Source organism: Malaya genurostris, chromosome 3, assembly GCF_030247185.1.
Source record: "Malaya genurostris strain Urasoe2022 chromosome 3, Malgen_1.1, whole genome shotgun sequence".
Lineage (NCBI taxonomy): Eukaryota > Metazoa > Arthropoda > Insecta > Diptera > Culicidae > Malaya > Malaya genurostris.
The window spans coordinates 206,697,760-206,719,098 of NC_080572.1; the positions used below are offsets into that span (position 1 = coordinate 206,697,760).

At 37.4% G+C, this 21,339-nt stretch overlaps 1 protein-coding gene and 1 long non-coding RNA gene across 2 annotated transcripts in view; one reads left to right on the forward strand and one right to left on the reverse strand.

Annotated features, from left to right (window-relative positions):
- The window catches only part of LOC131438178 (uncharacterized), a 37,104-nt gene extending 18,069 nt beyond the window's left edge, over nucleotides 1–19,035 (reverse strand). The window contains exons 1-2 of the long non-coding RNA XR_009230888.1: nucleotides 18,755–19,035; nucleotides 18,541–18,622 (exon numbers count right to left, since the gene is read on the reverse strand). This is a non-coding gene — a long non-coding RNA (uncharacterized LOC131438178). The remainder of the gene's footprint in view (nucleotides 1–18,540; nucleotides 18,623–18,754) is intronic.
- On the forward strand, nucleotides 1,436–3,773 carry LOC131438174 (nucleolar GTP-binding protein 1). The gene is made up of 4 exons (XM_058608007.1): nucleotides 1,436–1,572; nucleotides 1,665–1,939; nucleotides 2,003–3,482; nucleotides 3,544–3,773. Exons 1-4 carry the CDS (start codon nucleotides 1,525–1,527, stop codon nucleotides 3,697–3,699), a joined length of 1,959 nt encoding a protein of 652 aa, XP_058463990.1. The 5' UTR covers nucleotides 1,436–1,524; the 3' UTR covers nucleotides 3,700–3,773.
- Nucleotides 19,036–21,339: the final 2,304 nt, after the last annotated feature.

The following is a 21,339-nucleotide window of genomic DNA, read 5'->3' on the forward strand; positions in this document are numbered from 1 at the left end:
TACATCATTGATTTGCTAGTTGTAGTAATCAATAAATAAGGAGAGAAACAAACGAAAAACGATCACTTGCTTGTACGGACACTGAGAATCAACTGTCTGTTTTTGTATGTAAATGTACTAACGGAAATTGGTAGTCTTTTTGGCGAATGCTTTATATCAAATGCACATCTGTCTATTCATTATTATTTCGACACACAAACGATTTTCATTTAGGTCCGTAAATTGGGTATAACTCCTCTTCTTCTTCTTCTTCTTCTTCCTTTCTGGTTGACGTCAACTCATTTGAGATGACGCCGAATTGATGGCACAGCAACTTAGGCTATATTGCCAGTTAATTTTCGTTTATAGTCCAGTGGACTTTCTTTTCACTTGACTACAAGCGAAAATCTCGCTGTGTGGCTGCGTCGAATCGTCAAAGTACGGCTGAAAATCCTTTCTTTCTTGCGAAATACTCGATTTTTCCCCGGACTAACACGATGCAACGTGCTCACCCGTTGAGAGTTTCACCGGAAGTCCATAACTCCTCTTCAACAAGGATAGGTTTCGTTTAGTGTGTACACCTTTTATTGCACGTCATGGTGCCAACCAGAGATGCCAGATATTTTCGAAGAAAATCTGTACTCTTTGTATAAAAAATCTGTACTAATCTGTATTCACTAATAAAATGAAATTCTTACAACAAAATGATGCTAAAAGATGTTATTCCAATAGATTGTGGTAGTAGGATTGTAGATTCAATCATTCATTGCGGCGCTCACAAGAATATTCAACGACGAAGTTTCATACTTTTTTTTATCCACAACAATTGAATTGTAATTTAATATATTTATCTTGTTTGAAATTGGTGACTTTATAATTTGAAATGGAATTTCAACGTCCAATATGGCACGTCAAGTCGGTTCATAAAACTCTCAGTTTGACAGTAAAGTTTCATGATGCCATTTCTTCCTTGAATAAAGTACTGTCTCTGAACATATCTTTTTCCAATAAATCATCTTTTCTGTAAGTTTTTCATTCATTTGGCTTCTCCAATGTATGATTCCTCTCAGTCATTGAAAAAAAATGAATATCAGTTCAAATTGTTATCAAATTATAATATAAATGGATTTCACAAATTTTCATATTAATTTGTGATTTGTCCGTTGATTGATAGACTTTTATATCGTCACTGGAATCAAATACTAAAAGATAGCTCAGACAGAAAAGTTAAACTTTTTCTTGCTTACTTTTTGTGAGATCTGTATAAATCTGTATTAAATTGAGGAAATCTGTATAAAATCTGTTTCTCCGAATTAAATCTGTATGAGCATGAAAAAATCTGTATAATACACATAAATCTGTATAAATGGCATCTCTGGTGCCAACTGACGTTGCTGTCAAAATCGAAAACCACATTGTTGTTGTTTTGTCGAACGTCAAATTCGTTCTTTTCACAGCACTCTCGCCTCGTGTCGAGTCAGTGCGTAATTGTAGTTCGTTTAATTTTCTTTATTTTGGGTGGAACTACACTATTAAGGACTCAAAATGAGTTTGTATAACTTCAAGAAAATTATGGTGGTGCCTCCGGCAAAGGTATGTGATAAAATTATGCTATATTGTGTTATAAATGAATCGCTCTGTTGTACGGTTTAGATATAACCTGTAAACATTTTTTTTTACTTTAGGCATTCATCGATATTATGCTTTCGAAAACACAAAGAAAGACTCCCACTGTTGTCCACAAGCATTATAAAATAAGCCGGATCAGAGCTTTCTACATGCGGAAAGTAAAGTACACTCAACAAAACTTTCATGATCGGTTGTCCCAGATAATCCAGGACTTTCCTAAACTGGATGATGTCCATCCCTTTTACGCTGATTTGATGAATGTTTTGTACGACAAAGATCATTACAAGCTTGCTTTGGGACAGTTGAATACTGCCAGACATTTGATTGATACGTGAGTATTTTCGAGTATTCCAAGTGCGTCGGCAAAGTAATACGATGTTTATTTCCGTTTCAGTGTGGCAAAAGATTACGTTCGGTTACTGAAGTTTGGAGATTCCTTGTACCGTTGCAAGCAACTGAAGAAGGCCGCCCTCGGTCGGATGGCTACTATAATGAAACGACAGGCTTCTAATTTGACATACCTGGAACAGGTCCGTCAGCATTTGTCTCGTTTGCCATCTATTGATCCGTACACTCGTACCATCATTATTTGCGGTTTTCCTAATGTAGGTAAATCCAGTTTCATCAACAAAATCACACGAGCTGATGTGGAAGTGCAGCCGTACGCTTTTACAACCAAAAGTTTGTACGTCGGCCACACTGATTATAAATATTTGAGATGGCAGGTAATTGACACGCCTGGAATTTTGGACCATCCGTTAGAGGAGCGTAACGTAATTGAAATGCAGGCAATCACAGCCATGGCTCACTTGAGGGCTTGCATATTATACTTCATGGATGTGTCCGAGCAGTGCGGACACTCGATTCAGGAACAAGCAAATTTGTTTGAAAGTATCAAACCATTATTCGTGAATAAGCCATTGATACTGGTTTTGAACAAAACTGATATTTTAACGTTGGATGAGTTGGATGCTGACAAGAAGAAAGTCATCGAGGACCTGGCAGATGATGCTGAAGAAATTCCTATTATGCAAATGTCAACTGTTGCAGAAAAAGGTGTGATGGAAGTAAAAACGGAAGCTTGTGAACGTTTGTTAGGCTACCGGGTAGATCAGAAATTGAAGGCTAAAAAGATCGAGGGTGTTCTGAATCGTCTGCACGTTGCAATGCCGGAAAAACGAGATAACAAAGAACGCCCTCCTTGCATACCGGCCGCAGTGCTGGCTGCTCGTGCAGCGAACGCAGAGAAGATCGCTCGTCGCCAACGAAAACTGGAAAAGGAAATTGAACAGGAAATGGGTGACGAATACACACTTGATCTTAAGAAGAACTACACGGACATTGCTGAAGATGAGCGGTACGATGTCATTCCGGAGTTCCTCAATGGGGTGAATATCGCCGACTATATCGATCCGGATATATTCGAAAAACTAGAAGAGCTTGAGCGCGATGAAGGTCTTCGATTGGAATCAGGATTCTACGATCCGCCGCCGCTGAATCTAGACGAGACGTTACTGGAGATTCGCGAAATGGCTCGGCAGATTCGTCTCAAACGTTTTCTGCTTAAAGATTCACGTAAAATGCAACAAAAGAGCGGCCGTCCAGTTATGCCTCGTCATAAGCAAGCCCTGGTACGCGACCGTAAAGTGGACAATCTACGTAAAACTATGGAAAATCTTGGAGTGGATATGACAGATACTGATGGTGCCAACTTTACCAAGAACCAGATTGATATACGTCGAAGTCTGGTGCCTGCGATTGGTGGACCTAAAACACCCAAAAAGGATCGTGAATCGCTGGCCATTGTGAAAGCCACCGGGCAGCCGATCAAGCGGAAAACTCCAGGTCACGAGTTAGGAATCAAGAGTGTAGTGGTAAGTAAACCGGCCATACTGGCTTGTTCTATGATCTACTATAATGCGAGTTATTCAACAGCTCAAAAAGAAGGCCAAGGTGATGGCAAAGCACGACATTGCAAAGAAGGTGACGAAGTGGGCCCGCAAAGGAGAAGCAGATCGACACATACCGGACCTCATGCCAAAGCATTTGTTTGCTGGCAAACGAGGAACGGGAAAAACAGATCGTCGATAGGTGGATCACAGTTTCCGTTAAAATTCTATATACAAATCTATTATAATAAAAACAAGTATAAAGAAAAAAACAAATTTTTTTGGAAAAATCAACCAGAATGTGTTCTGGTCCTAATAAAGCTTGCTTCGTGAGAGTTCAGATATTCTATTCTGCAACCATATCTTATAGCTCGATAGCTAGTAATTAACAATAAATTAACTGATGATGCTATGTCGTAAGGGCATATTTCTACGAGAGCCGGTAATGAAGTTATATAGTATGTGAAAGTTGTCAATTGTTGGAAGTTCATCTGGTTATATTTCCATAGAATTTCTATGAGCAAATCGTTAACTAGAAGCAAGTTTAGTTTCTCCCTAAAGTTGTGAAGCATTCACAAACATTTTCTTTAATATCCCACACTGAAACATTTTACCGGCCACAAACTGAATGGTTTTTTTCTTCATCCGATCCCCATAACGTTTTTCAGATGGTTTTAACACAGATAACAGATATACAGGCTTATATATGAACTGTGTGTAAAACTTGCTCAATCAGCATGGCGAACACTTGCAGATGTCACCACGATCGACACGAGGTGCCACCACGATTTAGGAGCCGCTTTCACTGAGCCACAATTTTGGGTGCAACATTCACTTCACGCTAGATTTTTGTTTTGCTGTTGGTTAAAATGACTGGCACCCCCCGAAATCAAAAACATATAATTATTTAAAATGTCTCAGACATGTGTTACAGAAATAACAAGACGTAATGAAATCTAATACAATATCAGTTCCAGTGGAAAAGTTTAAAGTGTATGTAAAAAACAGCCGTAAAAGGCACACCGAGAATTAGGTACATAACCCAAGTAGCAATTAAAACTTGTTATAATTGGCATGTTTCACATGCCTTCATATAGTTTTTTTTTTGCTAGATATGTTAGACAATTGATTCAATACGTTTTTGTAAGGGATGTAAAATTCATTCATATTACTACTTGTGAAACCAACTCAAAAACCTGAATGGATTAAGTTCCACAATCCGGTTTTCAAATGACTACAAGATGATTTGAGCAATTTCAATTCCGGTTTCCACTTAGCATATAACAGATCGGCTGAAAAGTTCGTATCGTTTCTATGAGAGGGCGCCACTAGAATTAAATCCATACCATTTTCAGTTAGTACCAACCTTCAAAAGATACGTGTATAAATTTGACAGCTGTCTGATTATTAGTTTGTGAGATATTGCATTTTGAGAGAAGCTACTTTTGTTATTGTGAAAAAAATGGAAAAAAAGGAATTTCGTGTGTTGATGAAACACTACTTTTTGATGAAAAAAAGTGCCGCCGATACCAAAAACTGGCTTGATGAGTGTTATTCAGACTCTGCACCGGGCAACAAAGCAACAATTCGTAAGTGGTTTGCAAAATTTCGTACTGGTCATATGAGCACCGAAGACGATGAACGCAGTGGACGTCCAAAAGAGGCTGTTACCGATGAAAACGTGAAAAAAATCCACAAAATGATTTTCAATGACCGTAAAGTGAAGTTGATCGAGATAGCTGACACCCTAAAGATATCAAAGGAACGTGTTGGACATATTATTCACGAATATTTGGATATGAGAAAGCTTTGTGCAAAATGAGTGCCGCGTGAGCTCACAATCGATCAAAAACAACAACGAAAAACCATGCTGAAATTGAACGAATTGGGCTTCGAATTGCTCCCTCATCCACCGTATTCTCCAGATTTGGCCCCCAGTGACTTTTTCCTGTTCTCAGACCTCAAGAGAATGCTCGCTGGTGAAAAATTTAGAAGCAATGAAGAGGTAATCGCTGAAACTGAGGCCTATTTTGAGGCAAAGGACAAATCGTACTACAAAAATGGTATCGAAAAGTTGGAAGATCGCTATAATCGCTGTATCGCCTCTGATGGCAATTATGTTGAATAATAAAAACGAATTTTGGCAAAAAAAATGTGTGTTTCTATTAAACGATACGAACTTTTCAGCCGAACTGTTATTACTGTTTTGAAACAAGAAACTTGTTGCACATCATTCAAGAAAAGTGCGCTTTTCCAATCGCATAATCGTTGCGAGAAGAATTAATAAATTCAGTACTAGAACAATGTTTGCTACTTGGGAAGCAATTTTCAGTAACATTATTTTTTAATCTTTGGGCCCCTCCCGAAATGAAATCCTGGGTACGGGCCTGGATTTTGTACGCCAAAAATTCGGTCGCAAAGTCTGTTGAAACTGAATAGCCAAATTCCACAAAAGGAATGAAATGCCAAGACCTTGCATTTTTGCCAAAATATTGGGAGGAATGTCTACTCCAATAATGTTTTTGGAGGAGCAAAAGTGCCTTGAAACCAAAAAAAAAATAGATAACTTTGTTAATTTTTTTGAGGTTATGTCATCATGTTCGTGCAAATCCTGGTTGAGTTTTGACGTTTATCACTGCATGATAATTCGACTTCGTTCACACTTGAATATACGAACAAACCCGAATTTCAGAGCGATCATCGAGCAAAGGCGAAGGAAAGCAAACGATTGACGTTCATTAAATTTTTGATATTCAAGCAACATTGTATATAATTTCAGTAATATTTTCGCAATATTTGACTTAAGGGACACCAAGGGTACCTGTATGATACGATTTAGATAGAAGATGAGTACATATCTATTTAACTTAACGGCTCCATTAGGATTGATGTGCACTAATTATTAAAGGATCAAGTAGTAACAGTCCTGTAATAGGTGGTAAATGGCGTATAATAAATAGAGATGGCGGCCATCCAATAAAAGAATAGATACGATCCAATAAAACGAATCTATGGATTTCGGAATGTCGATCGATTAATAACCTGGGTAAGATATTTAATCGATTAGTCTACATATAATATTCAATTATTAAACAACAGAAAAGTTAATAGATTAAAAACTCTTCTAATCGATTAAAATTTAGTCGATTATTTGGGAAATTATACTGTATCGATAAATAATCAAATAGTTACAAAAATTCGACAATACTTTCTCTCCTGAGAGTAAATTGATGTTTTAATATTCTGGTGCAATATTTTAGAGCTCTAAAGATTTTTTCGAAAAGTTCGGCGGTTTGGCTATCGTGGCTGCCAGGACCGATTCAATGATGGCTGTCAAAACCAAAATGACATAAAACATTCGCTTGTCGTCTAGTATCCGCGTATTTCCACTGATTGGTTTTGCTGTTCATGATGTTGAGTGCAAAGCATCTTATTTTTTGCAAGATATAGGTTAGTTGATCAATAATATATAGGTACGTTGAAATCGGTTGTGTATCTAGTGGAGAGAGGGGACGAAAGGGGCACTCGCCCCGGGCGCAACGTTTTTAGGGGGGCGGTAAACTAACCCTTGAGACCTGTTGTTTTTGCTCGACCCAGTCATCTTTCCGTAGACGGAGTTAGTTCAGTGCCCCGGGCGTCAAATTTCTTTGGTATTCCACTGGTTGGCCAGAAGCCAACTAGCAAATAAATAATAAAGGGTGTTTTGCCTTTCTCATATAGAACGGTTATGCAATCACTGTAAAAACCGACTTTTGAACCGAGGCCCGAAGGGCCGAGTGTTATATACCATTCAACTCAGTTCGTCGAGTACGCAAAATGTATGTCTGCACAAACTTTTCTCGGAGATGGCTGAACCGATTTTTACATACTTAGATTCAAATGAAAGGTCTTCTGGTACCATACAAATCTTCTGTATATTTTTTGGATCTGACTTCCGGTTCCGGAATTATGGCGTAAAATGTGCATAAAAATGAAAATATGTTTTCTAGCTTTTCTCATAAATGGCGCGACCGATTTTCACAATCTTAAGTTAAGTATATGTGTATTGAACGTTTTTCTGCATAAACTTTTCTCGGAGATGGCTGAACCGATTTTTACATACTTAGATTCAAATGAAAGGTCTTCTGGTACCATACAAATCTTCTGTATATTTTTTGGATCTGACTTCCGGTTCCGGAATTATGGCGTAAAATGTGCATAAAAATGAAAATATGTTTTCTAGCTTTTCTCATAAATGGCGCGACCGATTTTCACAAACTTAAGTTAAGTATATGTGTATGTAACGTTTTTCTGCACAAACTTTTCTCGGAGATGGCTGAACCGATTTTTACATACTTAGATTCAAATGAAAGGTCTTCTGGTACCATACAAATCTTCTGTATATTTTTTGGATCTGACTTCCGGTTCCGGAATTATGGCGTAAAATGTGCATAAAAATGAAAATATGTTTTCTAGCTTTTCTCATAAATGGCGCGACCGATTTTCACAAACTTAAGTTCAAATGAAAGGTCCTGTGGTCCCATACGGAATTCTTAAATTTCATCCGAATCCGACTTCCGGATCCGGAAATATAGCGTGTTTAAAATTTTATACCACCATTGAAAAAGGCTAAAAACCGTTAAAAAAATTCGACAAATCAACCTCGAATGCTCTCCAATTGATAGTTTTTATAAGTATACGGCCAAACAAACTGATTTCGGTTATTCTTTCAAGAATGGAAGAAAATTATTTTAAAGAATACCACGGTATTATTATTATTGATATGAGAAAGGCATCATTACATCACTAGGTGGATTAAAACAGGTTTTTTAATTTTTTTAATTAATAATAAATTAGCCAAAAATTTTTTGATTCGGTATATAATTTCTTGGCATTTAACATTTAAGTATGATTTTTGGCATATGGCCGCACCAAATTTTTCACATAGAACAATCTGAAGGTCAGATTTTCGACCACTTTTTCAAGCGTATTTTAGAAATGAAACATTGAATTTTGGTTTCCAAAGCATCAATCCTTGCGCTTCACTCGATATTATCATAAGATGAGGAGGCGTTACGTTACCTTCAAGAAGCTAGAAAGCGTTTCATTCGATAATTTTCTTAAATTGAGGGTTACAAAAAATTATTTCGTGAAAATTATGAATGTTTAAAGCCGTTATAATGGTTAGATTCTTGCGATAAACGAGTTACGAAGGGTTACTTTTAAGGAAGTTATAGGTGTTACGAAGTGTTACATGCGTTACTTTTTAATAAGTTATGAACGTTATGAAGCGTTACATGTGGTACATTATTTTAATGTATAGGCGTTACGAAGCATTACTTTTTTGGAATTTATAAGTGTTACGAACGTTACATGCGATACATTTTTGTAAGTTTAAGGCGTTACGAAGCGATACATGCGTTATTTTTTGTAAGTTAAAGGTGTTACAAAGCGTTACATGCGTTACTTTTTTGTAAATTATAGGTGTTACGAAGTGTTACATGAGTTACTATTTTGTGAGTCATACGCGTTACGAAGCGTTACATGCATTACTTTTTTGTAATTATTAGGCGTTAAGAAACGTTACATGCGTTACTTTTTAGTGAATCATAGGCGTTACGAAGCGTTATTAAGTGTTACGAAGCGTTACGTAAGTTATAAGTGTTACGAAGCGTTACATGCGTTACTCTTTTGTATGGTCTAGATGTTACGAAGCGTTACATGTGTTACTCTTTTGTGAGTCAAAGGTCTTACGAAGCGTTACATGCGTTACTTTTCAGTAAATTATAGTCGTTACGGAGCATTACAAGCTTTATTCGTTTATAAGTTACGATTCACTACTTTTTAGTAAGTTTTAAACGTTAAGAAATGTAACCTTTTTCAAGTTACAGGTTTAACGAAGCGTTCCTTTTTGTAAGTTACAGGCGTTATAAAACGTTACATCCATTAGTTTTTTGTGAGTTGTAGGCGTTACGTGCGTTACTCTTTTGTGAATTACAGACGTTGCGAAGTGTTGCGTGCGTTACTTTTTGCCTTTCTCATATAGAAAGATTATGCAATCACTTGAAAACCCGACTAGTGAAAATTGACTCGGAGGGCCAAGTGTCATATTCAATTCGACCCAATTAATCGAGCTGAGCAATGTCTGGGTGTGTATGTGTGTGTGGGTGTATGTATGTGTGTGTATGTGTCAAATAATCTCACTAGGTTTTCTCGGAGATGGCTGAACCGATTTTGACAAACTTAGATTCAAATGAAAGGTCTTACGGTCCCATACAGAAGGATGAAGTTTGTTAAATATTGTACACCGTCATCGTCACCAGCGAAACAAAATACGTACAAAATTTTCTAAACTGGTCTCAAAACTTCCGAAATCGATAGCTATTATCAGTAGACAACTAAACAAACCGATTCCGACTATCCTGGTTCCCGGTCTCCGGTTCCGAAAGTATCAGTAATAGTGGTCATATATTCCAAAAAGGATCTCACTCACTTTTCTCCGCGACGGTTCGATCGATTTCCACAAACTTAGATTCAAATGAAAGTTCTCACGATCCTATACGGAATTCCTGAATTTCGTCCCGATCCGACTTCCGGTTCCGAAGTTATAGTGTAAAGTGTGTTAAATATACTGTCACTTAAACCGGCGAAACAAAAACCGTAAAAAAATTTTCTAAACTGAACTCAAACCGTAATTCCCAAATGGTCTTATGATCATAACAAAAATTACTGCATATTGTCGTATACAACAAAAAATTAAATCGTCGTTAAGAGTACGACGGCAAAATCGTCTGAAATCTTCAAAAATTGAATAGAAACTAGTAGAGTTTGTACGTCATGTTAGTTGGTGGCCGTAGGAACCAACTTCGATTATACCGAATAGGATTATAGGATCAGAAAACTGTTTCATTCGTCATGTTATACTAGTTAATGCACAAACAATCGATTGGTTTCTTTAAAAAATTGAAGAGAAACATTTTGAATAGAATACCACCGTATTATATATGAGAAAGACATCATTACATCACTAGGTGGACTGAACAGGTTTTTGTGTTTTAAAATACATTAACTGAACAAAATTATTCACATACCAAACGTGTTTTTATTTTCTATTTATTGAAGATTGCCCCCTTTTTCCCCTCCCTCTCGGCATCCCAGCAAGCAATAATACGAATGATTTTCGCATATGCAACTATTTATCCAACATGAATAACTGTTCTGTAACAATTGTGAAACACACAAGTTACAATTGCTACTTGAGATAGAATAATTCTCTTTCATAGTGAACCTCTCTTTTTGTTGATAACTATTATTTGTGTACGATATTCAATCAACGAACGTGACATTATCTCCTGTCCTCCCAAAAACACTCGATGCCTAATTCAAATATATTACGACTCACTATCGCCATAAATCACGTTTTACTTCTGATATTTCTGGAACGTGATTTTTTCATTGATTATGATGGACCAAGGCCAAATGTCAACAACCAGTACAGAATTCGATCGAAAGTGGTGATAACGATTCATCGTTGCATCGGTGAACTAGTTGATGCACCTCACACAGAAATGATCGACCGGAGAAGGTGTGAGTAGAGTGATTTGAATTGATATGTTTGGGTTTCGTGTTGACACTCGATTGAGATTGACATACGGACTTTGTTATGAATGGCTCGTGAACTTTATCGTGGAATGCGACCAAAAAACTGATCAATTCTTGAACACATTTAAGGCCGCATGTTCGCAATTATTATCAATTTAAAATAGAACTTTTTCGCTACGAATGGGCTAGTTTGCGCGTTTGGTTGCCCCTGCGTCAGCCACTTGATCATTCATACACTATACATAATATTTTCGCAGAATTTCAAGGTCAGCTGTTTGGACAACTCTACGCGTTTCTGTTCCCGTTGCCGCGTAAATTGACTTCGTGACCTTACGGAAATTGAAAGAGTTTAGTTCTTTTCGCCAATTCAACCAGATGATTCACATCTAGTTCAGTCGATCAGTAGTGCGACATTGAATTTCGGATCTCGCTGGTGTTTCCCAATTGAAATATATTGTTGTTTTTTCGCAATGTTTCTTTTTCCTTGATCAGCTTGGTCTTGGATGCTTCATTGTCTTCGTAAAATTCTTTAGAATGTTAACTGCACAGATAAAAATAATTTGTAAATTTACTTCGTTTTTCATGCACAAATTTGGAACAGGAAATCGAACATAAAACTATGTCACAGCTCTTTATTTTTCAATAATTTGAATATAAATCCTGATTCGTTGCAATATTTCAATTTAGTTACACATTGTAGCTTCTTTGACAAACCGCCTCCTGTAGTAATTTCTTAAATAACGAAATAAGAAACCGGATTAGGAACTAAGAATTCTGAAATTTTCTATGACATCTTAATATTTTTTATTTAATTACACAGTTGAGAAAATCGGTTTAGCCATATCCAAGAAAAGTGAGTGCACAAAAATGCTACATATACACAGGTATTTTGCGTACTCAACGAAACAGTGGCGTACCGTGGAAATTTGGCGCCCGGGGCCAAATAAGATTTTCCGCCCCGTTGGTTTAGTGAGCCAAAAAAAAAAAGAGACAGAACCCCATCTCCGGAGAGATCGATTGGACGAGCAAAAAAAAAAAACAGGTCCCAAGGTCCTCTAAAACCGTTCCTGTAGTAATTTATTAAATAAGTGCCCCTTTCCCCCTTCAAACTGATTCTCTTCGAATGGTATATGACACTCGGCCTTCTGGGTCTCGGTTGATTTTTCTTAACCGTAGCATCGTTTTTTATAATCAAACACCCTGGGCCGCCGAGAGGAGAGGAGGAAAGGGAGGAATTCCACCGGGCGCGGACTTTTTCAGCGGGCCCGGAAATTCGAAGATTCAAAATTAGTTTTTAATTCTTCACAATGAAACGAAATATCAAAAATCGAAACAAATTTGACTTGCGAATTATTCGATGATATTCCTCAATTTCAATTCAATGCCCAGAATATCGCAATCGCCCCGGGCCCGAATTTTCCCTCGGCGGCCCTGCATACATCAGACATTGGTAGCCGCACCGTAATTCTGTTTTATTTAAAGCGATCATGTGTTCACTGTGTTGATGGACTCGGTTGTGTTTTCAAACCCAAGTGTATGAAATTGAACAAAGCACGCTGTGTGTATCGTTCGTTAAGGCGCGTTGTGTGTTTTTATTCCGTATCAGCACGTACCAGTACGTACCGGTTTTGTTTCATCAATTTAGATGACGGTTTGAAAGTTTTGATACTCGTCGCCTTGTAATTGCAGAACTGAAAGTCGGATCCAGATGAAATTTTACGGTAGTTTTGGAGACAAAGTGAGTTCAAATTTAAATCAAGATTTGTCAAAATTGGTTCTAGTATCGCTGAGAAATCAAAGAGAGTTATACCTTTTGAGTCTTTCTTCACTACTTTCGGTGCATCCGGAACTTACTTATAAATAAGTTCTACAAATTAGAAGGATTTATCAGTCAATTTTATGGGATTTGTACCTGTTTTGACCATCGTTTGTAAAAAATATTGAAGAAATTGGAAATTGGATTCGGATTAAATATTCTAGAATTTTTCAAAGAACTATAAAACCTTCCATTTGAATCTTAGTTTGTGAAAATCGGTTGAGTCGTTTTCAAATAATTGTGTGCACTTACTTGATTTTCATATTTACCTTACCTAACAGCTATAGGCCTGGGGCGTCCTTTGCTGTATCAAGAATACGTCTCCACATAACTCGGTCCATGGCTGTTCGTCGTCAGCCACTCAAGGCACGGACGCTTCTGAGATCACCCTCCACTTGATCGATCCAGCTTGCTCGCTGCGCTCCTCTTCTTCTTGTACCAGTCGGATTAGATTCAAAAACCATTTTAACTGGACTATCGTCCGACATCCTTAAGACATGCTCAGCCCATCGTAGACGTCCGATTTTAGCTGTCCGTACGATGGGTGGTTCTCCTAGCAGCTGTTGCAATTCGTGATTCATACGCCGTCTCCACGTTCCGTCTTCCATTTGCACTCCGCCATAGATGGTCCTCAGTGCCTTTCTTTCAAAAACATTGAGGGCGCGATGGTCCTCTGCCAACATAGTCCAGGTCTCGTGGCTATAGAGAACAACCGGTCTAATGAGCGTTCAGTCCGATGTAGGTTTCCGTCATCTTCTCAAGGTTACGTGTTACAATATCAATATCGTCAGCGAAGCCAAAAAGTTGTACGGACTTTCGGAAGATCGTGCCACTCGTGTCGATTCTCGCTCTCCAAATCGCACCTTCCAAGGCAATATTGAACATTAAATTGATTTTCATATATTACTCTGTAACTCCGGAACCGGAAGTCGGATCCAGATAATATTCTACATCAGGCTATGGGACCATAAGACCTTTCATTTGACCCACTTTTTCTGTGTTGTGCAACATACCTTTAAGTTCTTCCGGTGTTACGAATAACAACCATTGAACTCTTCTTATATTATGACAAAGTTCGTATGAACGACAATCTAGATTTTACTAGAGTAAAATTGAATATGCAACTATATGAGTTACGTTTAAGTAAATATGTTTTACGAATGTCCACATGAACTTGGATAATCAATTATGAAACTAACTAGAATAATGACCAAAAACAAACAATTGCTTTCTAACACTGTCGTTAGCCCACTCTCGTTTACCACCCCACCCCCTCACCAACCCTTTATAACATTTACCTATTCACTTTTTTCTTTCCTCTCACTTTTTAAGCAACAGCGCTATCACTTTTTTCCCTGCTTTCCATCGGGCTTTTCCCTGCTCCAAAATAAAAAAAAATAAAAATAAATATTTAAAGCGATTTTCCAACTTATGCATCGATTACGAATGCAGCAATAAAATCAGCGAAAAACAACTACTACGTAATGTGAACAAAAAGTCAATTGATGTTTACAAAAAACATAATTTCTAATCAATAAGTTTCGCATTTGATTTTCAATACAACTACTCGTAACACAAACATGGATTCTTAAAAATATTCTGCACTTGAAAATGGTAATACTACTTACTACCTATTGTAGCATTGATAGTTTGTGCTATTGTAAAAAGAAAATCGTCAACGAGTTACATTTTTATGGTGAAATATGTATTCATACACCTGAAATTTTCAAGCGCCTTTACATTTAAGTGTTTTGATGACTGTACACTTATTTCATGCGAATATATGTTTATTTGTTTTTTTGGAGCAAGCAAAAGCCCGGTGGAGTTAGTTTCTGTCAAACTTGCTCTCCAACAGGCATAAAACCTCTTCATCTTTAGCATCAATTACAATCATCCAAATGATACATTTCACTTAAACATAGCATTTATAAACTAACTAACACTAAAACTAATTAAATAGTAACCCTAGGAACAATTTCTTGACAACGTTTCGTGATAGATTAAAATCGAATGAATTGGAACAGTGGTTGAATGTTCGGCACATGCTGGCAAAAGGCTCGTTATACCCATAATTAGTTATAGCATAGGGGGTCCTAAGAAAAGAATAGTTTCTAAGATTACGGCGATGGATATCAATTTGTTAATGCTGTGAGATCTCGGAGCAGTCTGTTCTTGATTGGAGGAGATCAACCACAAAAGTAGCCTTGCTGACATCGCGACGGACAGATAACAAATCGAGGTAAATCAGTTTGCATCTGGCATATTAACTTGGAAGGTTTCAAGGGTTTCTCCAAGGAAGCCGACGCAGAGCAAATCGAACAAATTTCAATGCGTTGGATATCGTAATATTTCAGAGTGAAATAATAATTTTATTTTAAACAAACTAGATGAATTAAACAACAATACAGTATAGTCTTTTATCGTCCAACATTTGTGATACATGTACTGGAGTTGCACAAACAAGTTGCCCAAGCGGTAAATTACACTTATGAGGTAATTTTGATGAACGTAACTTTTCATTCAAATGTGATGTCAAATCTGCTCATCATTCTAGCAAGATTAAAATCAAACACAAGTTTTCCAATTGATTTGTTTGAGTTGTTTTCATTGCGTATGTAATGTTGTAATTCCGCAACTTTTATGATAATATTCTGATGCTTGCAAGTTTTTTGTGCTCATTTCAAACAGGTAAATCTTGCACAACTTTTTTGTAAGTTTTGAACAGTGTTGACGATTGCCGAAAATTTGACAGAAGCTGCTCGATATTTATCAATATTGTATACAACATTTTCAATCTGGTAGAAGATGCTACAAGAACTCGAGTCTCTCAATGCATGAACCACGAGAGAATTTTTCTACATTTCTTCGCTCCACTTCATACTCTGAGTATTTCAAGGCCTTTAAAAAAATTACAGTTTGATAATGATTGGTGCTGTGTGGAATTTACCAAGAGAGAATCGCAAGTTGACAATTTTCGCAGAAAATCGAATCGATGATTCGACTTGATGTATCTCATACTCGGTTGCAATAATTCAAAACCCTTGCAATTATCCACTGCCCATACAGAATCGGATCGCGAAACGAGAATAAGCCACCGTTTGTTGCTTCAGAGAGAATCCCCACAGCAGCGAGCTAACCTTTGATTCTCAGACAGGTTATCGAGAGGAATTCGCTCTCGCGCTGTTGTCTATTCTATGTTAAATGAACCATGCCTGTTTTTTGTTGCTGCAATGATATCCGTCTCTTTTTGATGGCACTGATTGAATCGTGTGAAGAGTTGCTAGTAAGCGTTCTTTGATACGATGGAAGCCATCCTTGGTTTTGAATTTTATATCTTGTTTTTAATTTTATATTCATTGGTTTTTGTTGCACAATTGTTATAGTTACTTCCTTTTTATATGACGGTGTGAACATTTTTGCAGAACTTCTACAACAGCTATTGCAATATGGACAAGTTGGTGATTTGCTGTACAATTGTTTTAGACGTACTTAAAATTGTTCTACAGTGATTTTCTGGTAGTAATTTTACAGTGATAAATTCCATAATCGATTTAAATGTGCTTAAAAACCTTTCTGAAAATATGTAACATAAATAATAATTTTAAAACAATTGTAAAACTTCTTGAAATTACATTTAATTCTTGAAGTTCCATTTACTACTTGGGTGGTAGAATATGTTTGTCGTAACATAAGTCATTCTTTTGTTTTAGTATACCACCGTAAAAATTCTAGCTGCGAAACAGTAAAGTTTCAAAATACACACAACCATTCAACTAACACGAACGATTATTGATATTGATTATTGATGATTGATATTGAATCGTGATTAAACTTTCAGCTCTGAAAGAGAAAACATTCCGAAACAAACTGCTATCAAAGCATTTCAGATGCGACAACTAAAAGTGTAACAGTAATGAAAAGTGTGGCCAGATATTAAATGAGTCAAGCTTTAGTCTCTTTTACTTATGAATAATCCACAGAATAGTGTATTATTTTAAATGATAAAATCCACCTTCTATATACTTACAGTATCACCCAAATTGATCACTCACTCACTTTTCTCGATTTTTCCCGAATCCAGATCCATCACCATATTCGTAACTTTTATCCCTTTCCGGAGTATTCTGATTGAAATTTATTGAAGAATCAATATCATCAATTTTATCGGCGGCTTGTAATCGAAATCAAAAACCATTTGTGGTGACTCAATATATCGGAACAGGATCGAAACGAACACGCTCCGGCTCCCAAATTTCGATCGAATTTTCGATGGAGTCGAGGTTTTAATTGGAACGTCAATTCGGTGGATGATAACAGTTATTCATTCAGCAAATGGGTAGCTTCGAATCGATTCACCATATGAATGGTGGCTATATTTTGCCACCCAAACGAGGTCTCGGTGGAATTAATAAATAACATCGGTTTTTGTACGTCTGTTGGTACGCCGATGTTGCACCATAATGAAGGAGAAAGATATGTGGAAATCGGTTGCGCCATCTCGGAGAGAAGTGAGTGAGTTTCTTTTTGGAGGTTTTGCCTTTCTCATACAGAAAGGTTATGCAATCACTGCGAAAACCGACTTTTGAACCGAGGCCCGGAGGGCCGAGTGTCATATACCATTCGACTCAGTTCGTCGAGTACGCAAAATGTCTGTGTGTGTATGTGCGTATGTGTGTATGTAACGTTTTTTTGCACTAACTTTTCTCGGAGATGACTGAACCGATTTTCACAAACTTAGATTCAAATGAAAGGTCTTGTGGTCCCATACAAAATTCCTGAATATTATTTGAATCCGATTACCGCTTCCGGAATTATGGGGTAAAATGTGCAAAAAAAAAGTGAAAATAAGTGCACTAACTTTTCTCAGAGATGGCTGAACCGATTTTCACAAACTTGGATTCAAATGAAAGTTCTCGTAGTCCCATACAAAATTCCTGAATATTGTTTAGATCCGACTTCCGGTTTCGAAGTTATGGGGTAAAATGTGCAAAAATTGAAAATGTGTTTTCTAGCTTTTCTCATAGATGGCGCGACCGATTTGCATAAACTTAGGTTCAAATGAAAGGTCCTGTGGTCCCATACGTAATTCCTGAATTTCATCTGGATTCGATTTCCGGATCCGAAAATATAAGGTAAAGTGTGTTAAAAATTGTACACCATCACTGAAAAGGGCGAAAAACCGTAAAAAGTTTTCTAAATTGTCCTCAAATCTTCTCCAATTAGTAGTTTTTATTAGTAGACGGTAAAACAAACCGATTTCGGTTTTTCTTTTTAGGAATAGAAGAAAATTATTTTGAAGAATACCACAGTATTATATATAATGGTATGATTGATATGAGAAAGGCATCATTACACCACTAGGTGGATTAAAACAGGTTTTTACCATTATTTCCGGTACCGGGTTGCAAGGACCGATACAGCCGAAGTCGGTTCGTATGAACAGAAACTTACATGACCTATGCATTAGGATAGTCTCAAGTCCAATTTAGAAGAATTTTTCCCTATTGCATCGTCGCCCGTAAAAATTATGTCTATAGTGGTATGCTTCAGCTAGGATTGATTTTTAATAATAGCCGTAACTGGAGAGTTTACCAAACGTTTACTTAACTTTTGTAACTGAATTTTCTCTCGGCAATAGAGGTTTACCTTAGTGCACGGATTAGACCGTAGATCCTCTCCCGTTAGTCGCAGCTCGATGTGTCGGTAGAGCTATGAGGTTAGGGCGGGTCTGCAACAAAAGTAAGGGAGAGAAACCGGTGAATCTACGTTCACCCAACAAACGCACGGCGTGGTGCACCCAAACACTCTTCACGCCTAGGGTGAAGACGCTGATTTGGGTTATGACAGGTATCAGACTCACCTCCTCCGACTGCTCTCGTCGGTACAGGACTCGTCGTGATGGATACTGCTTTTAGCACGTGGTTGAGGGCCGACACTTTTGCGAAAATATGCGCTATTTTCACCTCACTAATACTTCTTAGTAACTGGTACGAACTTCGCGATCAACGGGCGGTCTACGACCGTCCTCCGTTGCTATTAAAACACTTCCGGAAAACTAAATGAATAAAGAAAAGACTTTAGACGCGGAATGCGTTTTCTCGATGTTCACTCTCTCACAGTTCACTCTAGAAGATCCGAAGATTCCCAATTGCGGCTTGTGTCTACCTGAACCGTATCGCGCTCGATCGATCTGTCAACTGACAGCGGTTGACGTTTATGTCATCGTATAATCTGATACTCAAACCACTAACGGCAGCTGATGATGGGATAGGGTTGTATAAGATCGATTGGGATTAGCGGTTGGATGGGAATAGGATCGTGAGTTTACGGTTTTGGCTTGTCCTCGCCTGCCAGTCACCTCCTCGTTGAATTCACCGATAGGAGATTCAAGTGCCTGAATGCACCAGACAGCACCGAGAGTTGAGCTAATGATAAACTCATCGATCTACTCACTCAGAACAGCTACACTTTTCTTTGCAAACCTTGATATCGATATGAAATCAGCTTGACATATGTGAAAAACTTTTTGTTTTTGAGCGATAATACCGGTCAGAAAATACCGCCATTTCTACTGTGACACAAACACCTGCATTACAAGTGAACAAAATGTGATCTTCACAGTAAATGGATGTTTAAACTTCATCTTATGAATTCAAACCTCTCGTGGTTGTTTTCGGTAATGCTCCAATTCGGAACGAGGACTCGTTAATTGGAAAAGCCCCTAGAACCAACATTATTTTTCCTCCTTCGGAAGCAATATATAAATCACGGAAAACTGGGGTCCACTAGGAAATTGATAGTACCTATAATCTTTCTCCGGACAGCACCAGTCTAGATGCCTTGTGGAATCCAACGGAAAACAACTTAACCAAGAATAGACCCACTGGGTTCCTGCTTCCATGTCGTATTCTCATTTCGATAGGTTTTACGTAAAAAAACGTGCTTAATCCACCTAGCAGTGAGATGATACCTTTTTTTATCAATCCGCATGTGTTTTTTGCATGAATATTCTTCGGTGTTTCAGTTTTCATGACATTATTTTAATGACCATCGTTTTAAGCTCCAATTTGACATTTTAATCACTCATTACTCTATCTAAAAGTGGGACAATCGATTAAACATTCCATGATATGTCGAAGTAAATTCCACTTTAGAGTTTACGGTAATTTGAGGTACTTCCAGAGCCGGTATTCAGGAACCAGCATAACCCAAACCGATTCGTATGGCCATATGACGAATAAATTGCAATAGTTTTGAGTCCAAATTTCAAGCTTTTCGGGATTATCATCTTCTATATCGGTTTGAATTTTTAAAATTCATCCACATGTAATTCCAGAATCGGAAGTCAGCATTGGATAAAATTAATTAATTTTGTGTGGGACTATAAGTTTATTTTAATTTGAATTTTTGTTCCTGAAAATCGATTTGGCTTTATTTGAGAAAACGATTGAGCTTTGAGAAACGATTCGATACTGGAGCCGGAACTCGAAAATCAGTGTAGCCAAAGTCAGACAAATTCACCTGAGTAGTTTACATTTGTTTCAAAATGTTTAAAAATCAGTATAGACATTTTTGAGAAATCGTAGTACGAGTTAAATTGTTGGGTGCCTTCCGAATCGAAAACTGAAAACCACTAAAACTGAAATACACTTATTTGGTTGTCGACTATTCTAGTCAGCAAATCTTAGATGATTCTTAGATTTAATTTGAATCTTAGATCGGTTCAGCCATCTACGAGGAAAATGAGTTACACAATTTTAATTTCGTTTCACATATCATCCTGTAGTTCCGGAACCAGAAGTCGGATCCAAACATAATTCAGGAACCTTGTTTAGGAGCATACGAATTTTCATATGAATCTGAGTTTGTAGATAACGGTCATAAGCCATCTTCGAAAAAAAGGTAAAAAATTGGGTGAAATTATTTGTCACATACGCATTTGCTGATCTCGACGAACTGATTCGAATGGTATATGGGTGTTATGTTCTTCCAGCATTTATTGCTGTAAGAAGTTTAAATCAATATAATTATGAAAATGTTCTGAATTCGGAAGTACTGCCATCTTTCCAATATGTCATATTCGAACGTTTATGTTGCCAAAAACGAACCGTGCTAAAATCGGTCCGAGGCAAAATGTCATAAAAAAGGATGCTGTAGACAGTCTTTTTGGTACTTAGAAACAATTGTATGTAACAGTATAAAAATCGTGTTTTACGTTGCTCCCAAGCCTTTCTTTGCCATACAGCGCTCAGAACTTCTACTGCTGCAATATGGGGGAAAAGTCGCTTACACAAAAATTTCTATATCTCCGTTAAAAATGGACGGATTTTAACAATCTATGGCTTGTTGGATAGCTATTACCGTGCGGAACCTAAGTCAGAAAACATATTCTGTTTTCAAGGTCAATTGTGACAGATACTGACAAAAAACTGAAAATTTTGACAT

Excerpts from the sequence above, each read along its gene's own strand:
- LOC131438174 (XM_058608007.1), top strand. The coding sequence starts at position 1,525 with ATGAGTTTGTATAACTTCAAGAAAATTATGGTGGTGCCTCCGGCAAAG. Across the intron at positions 1,573-1,664 it reads TGGTGGTGCCTCCGGCAAAG|GCATTCATCGATATTATGCT; the intron begins GTATGTGATAAA and ends TTTTTACTTTAG. Across the intron at positions 1,940-2,002 it reads GCCAGACATTTGATTGATAC|TGTGGCAAAAGATTACGTTC; the intron begins GTGAGTATTTTC and ends TTTCCGTTTCAG.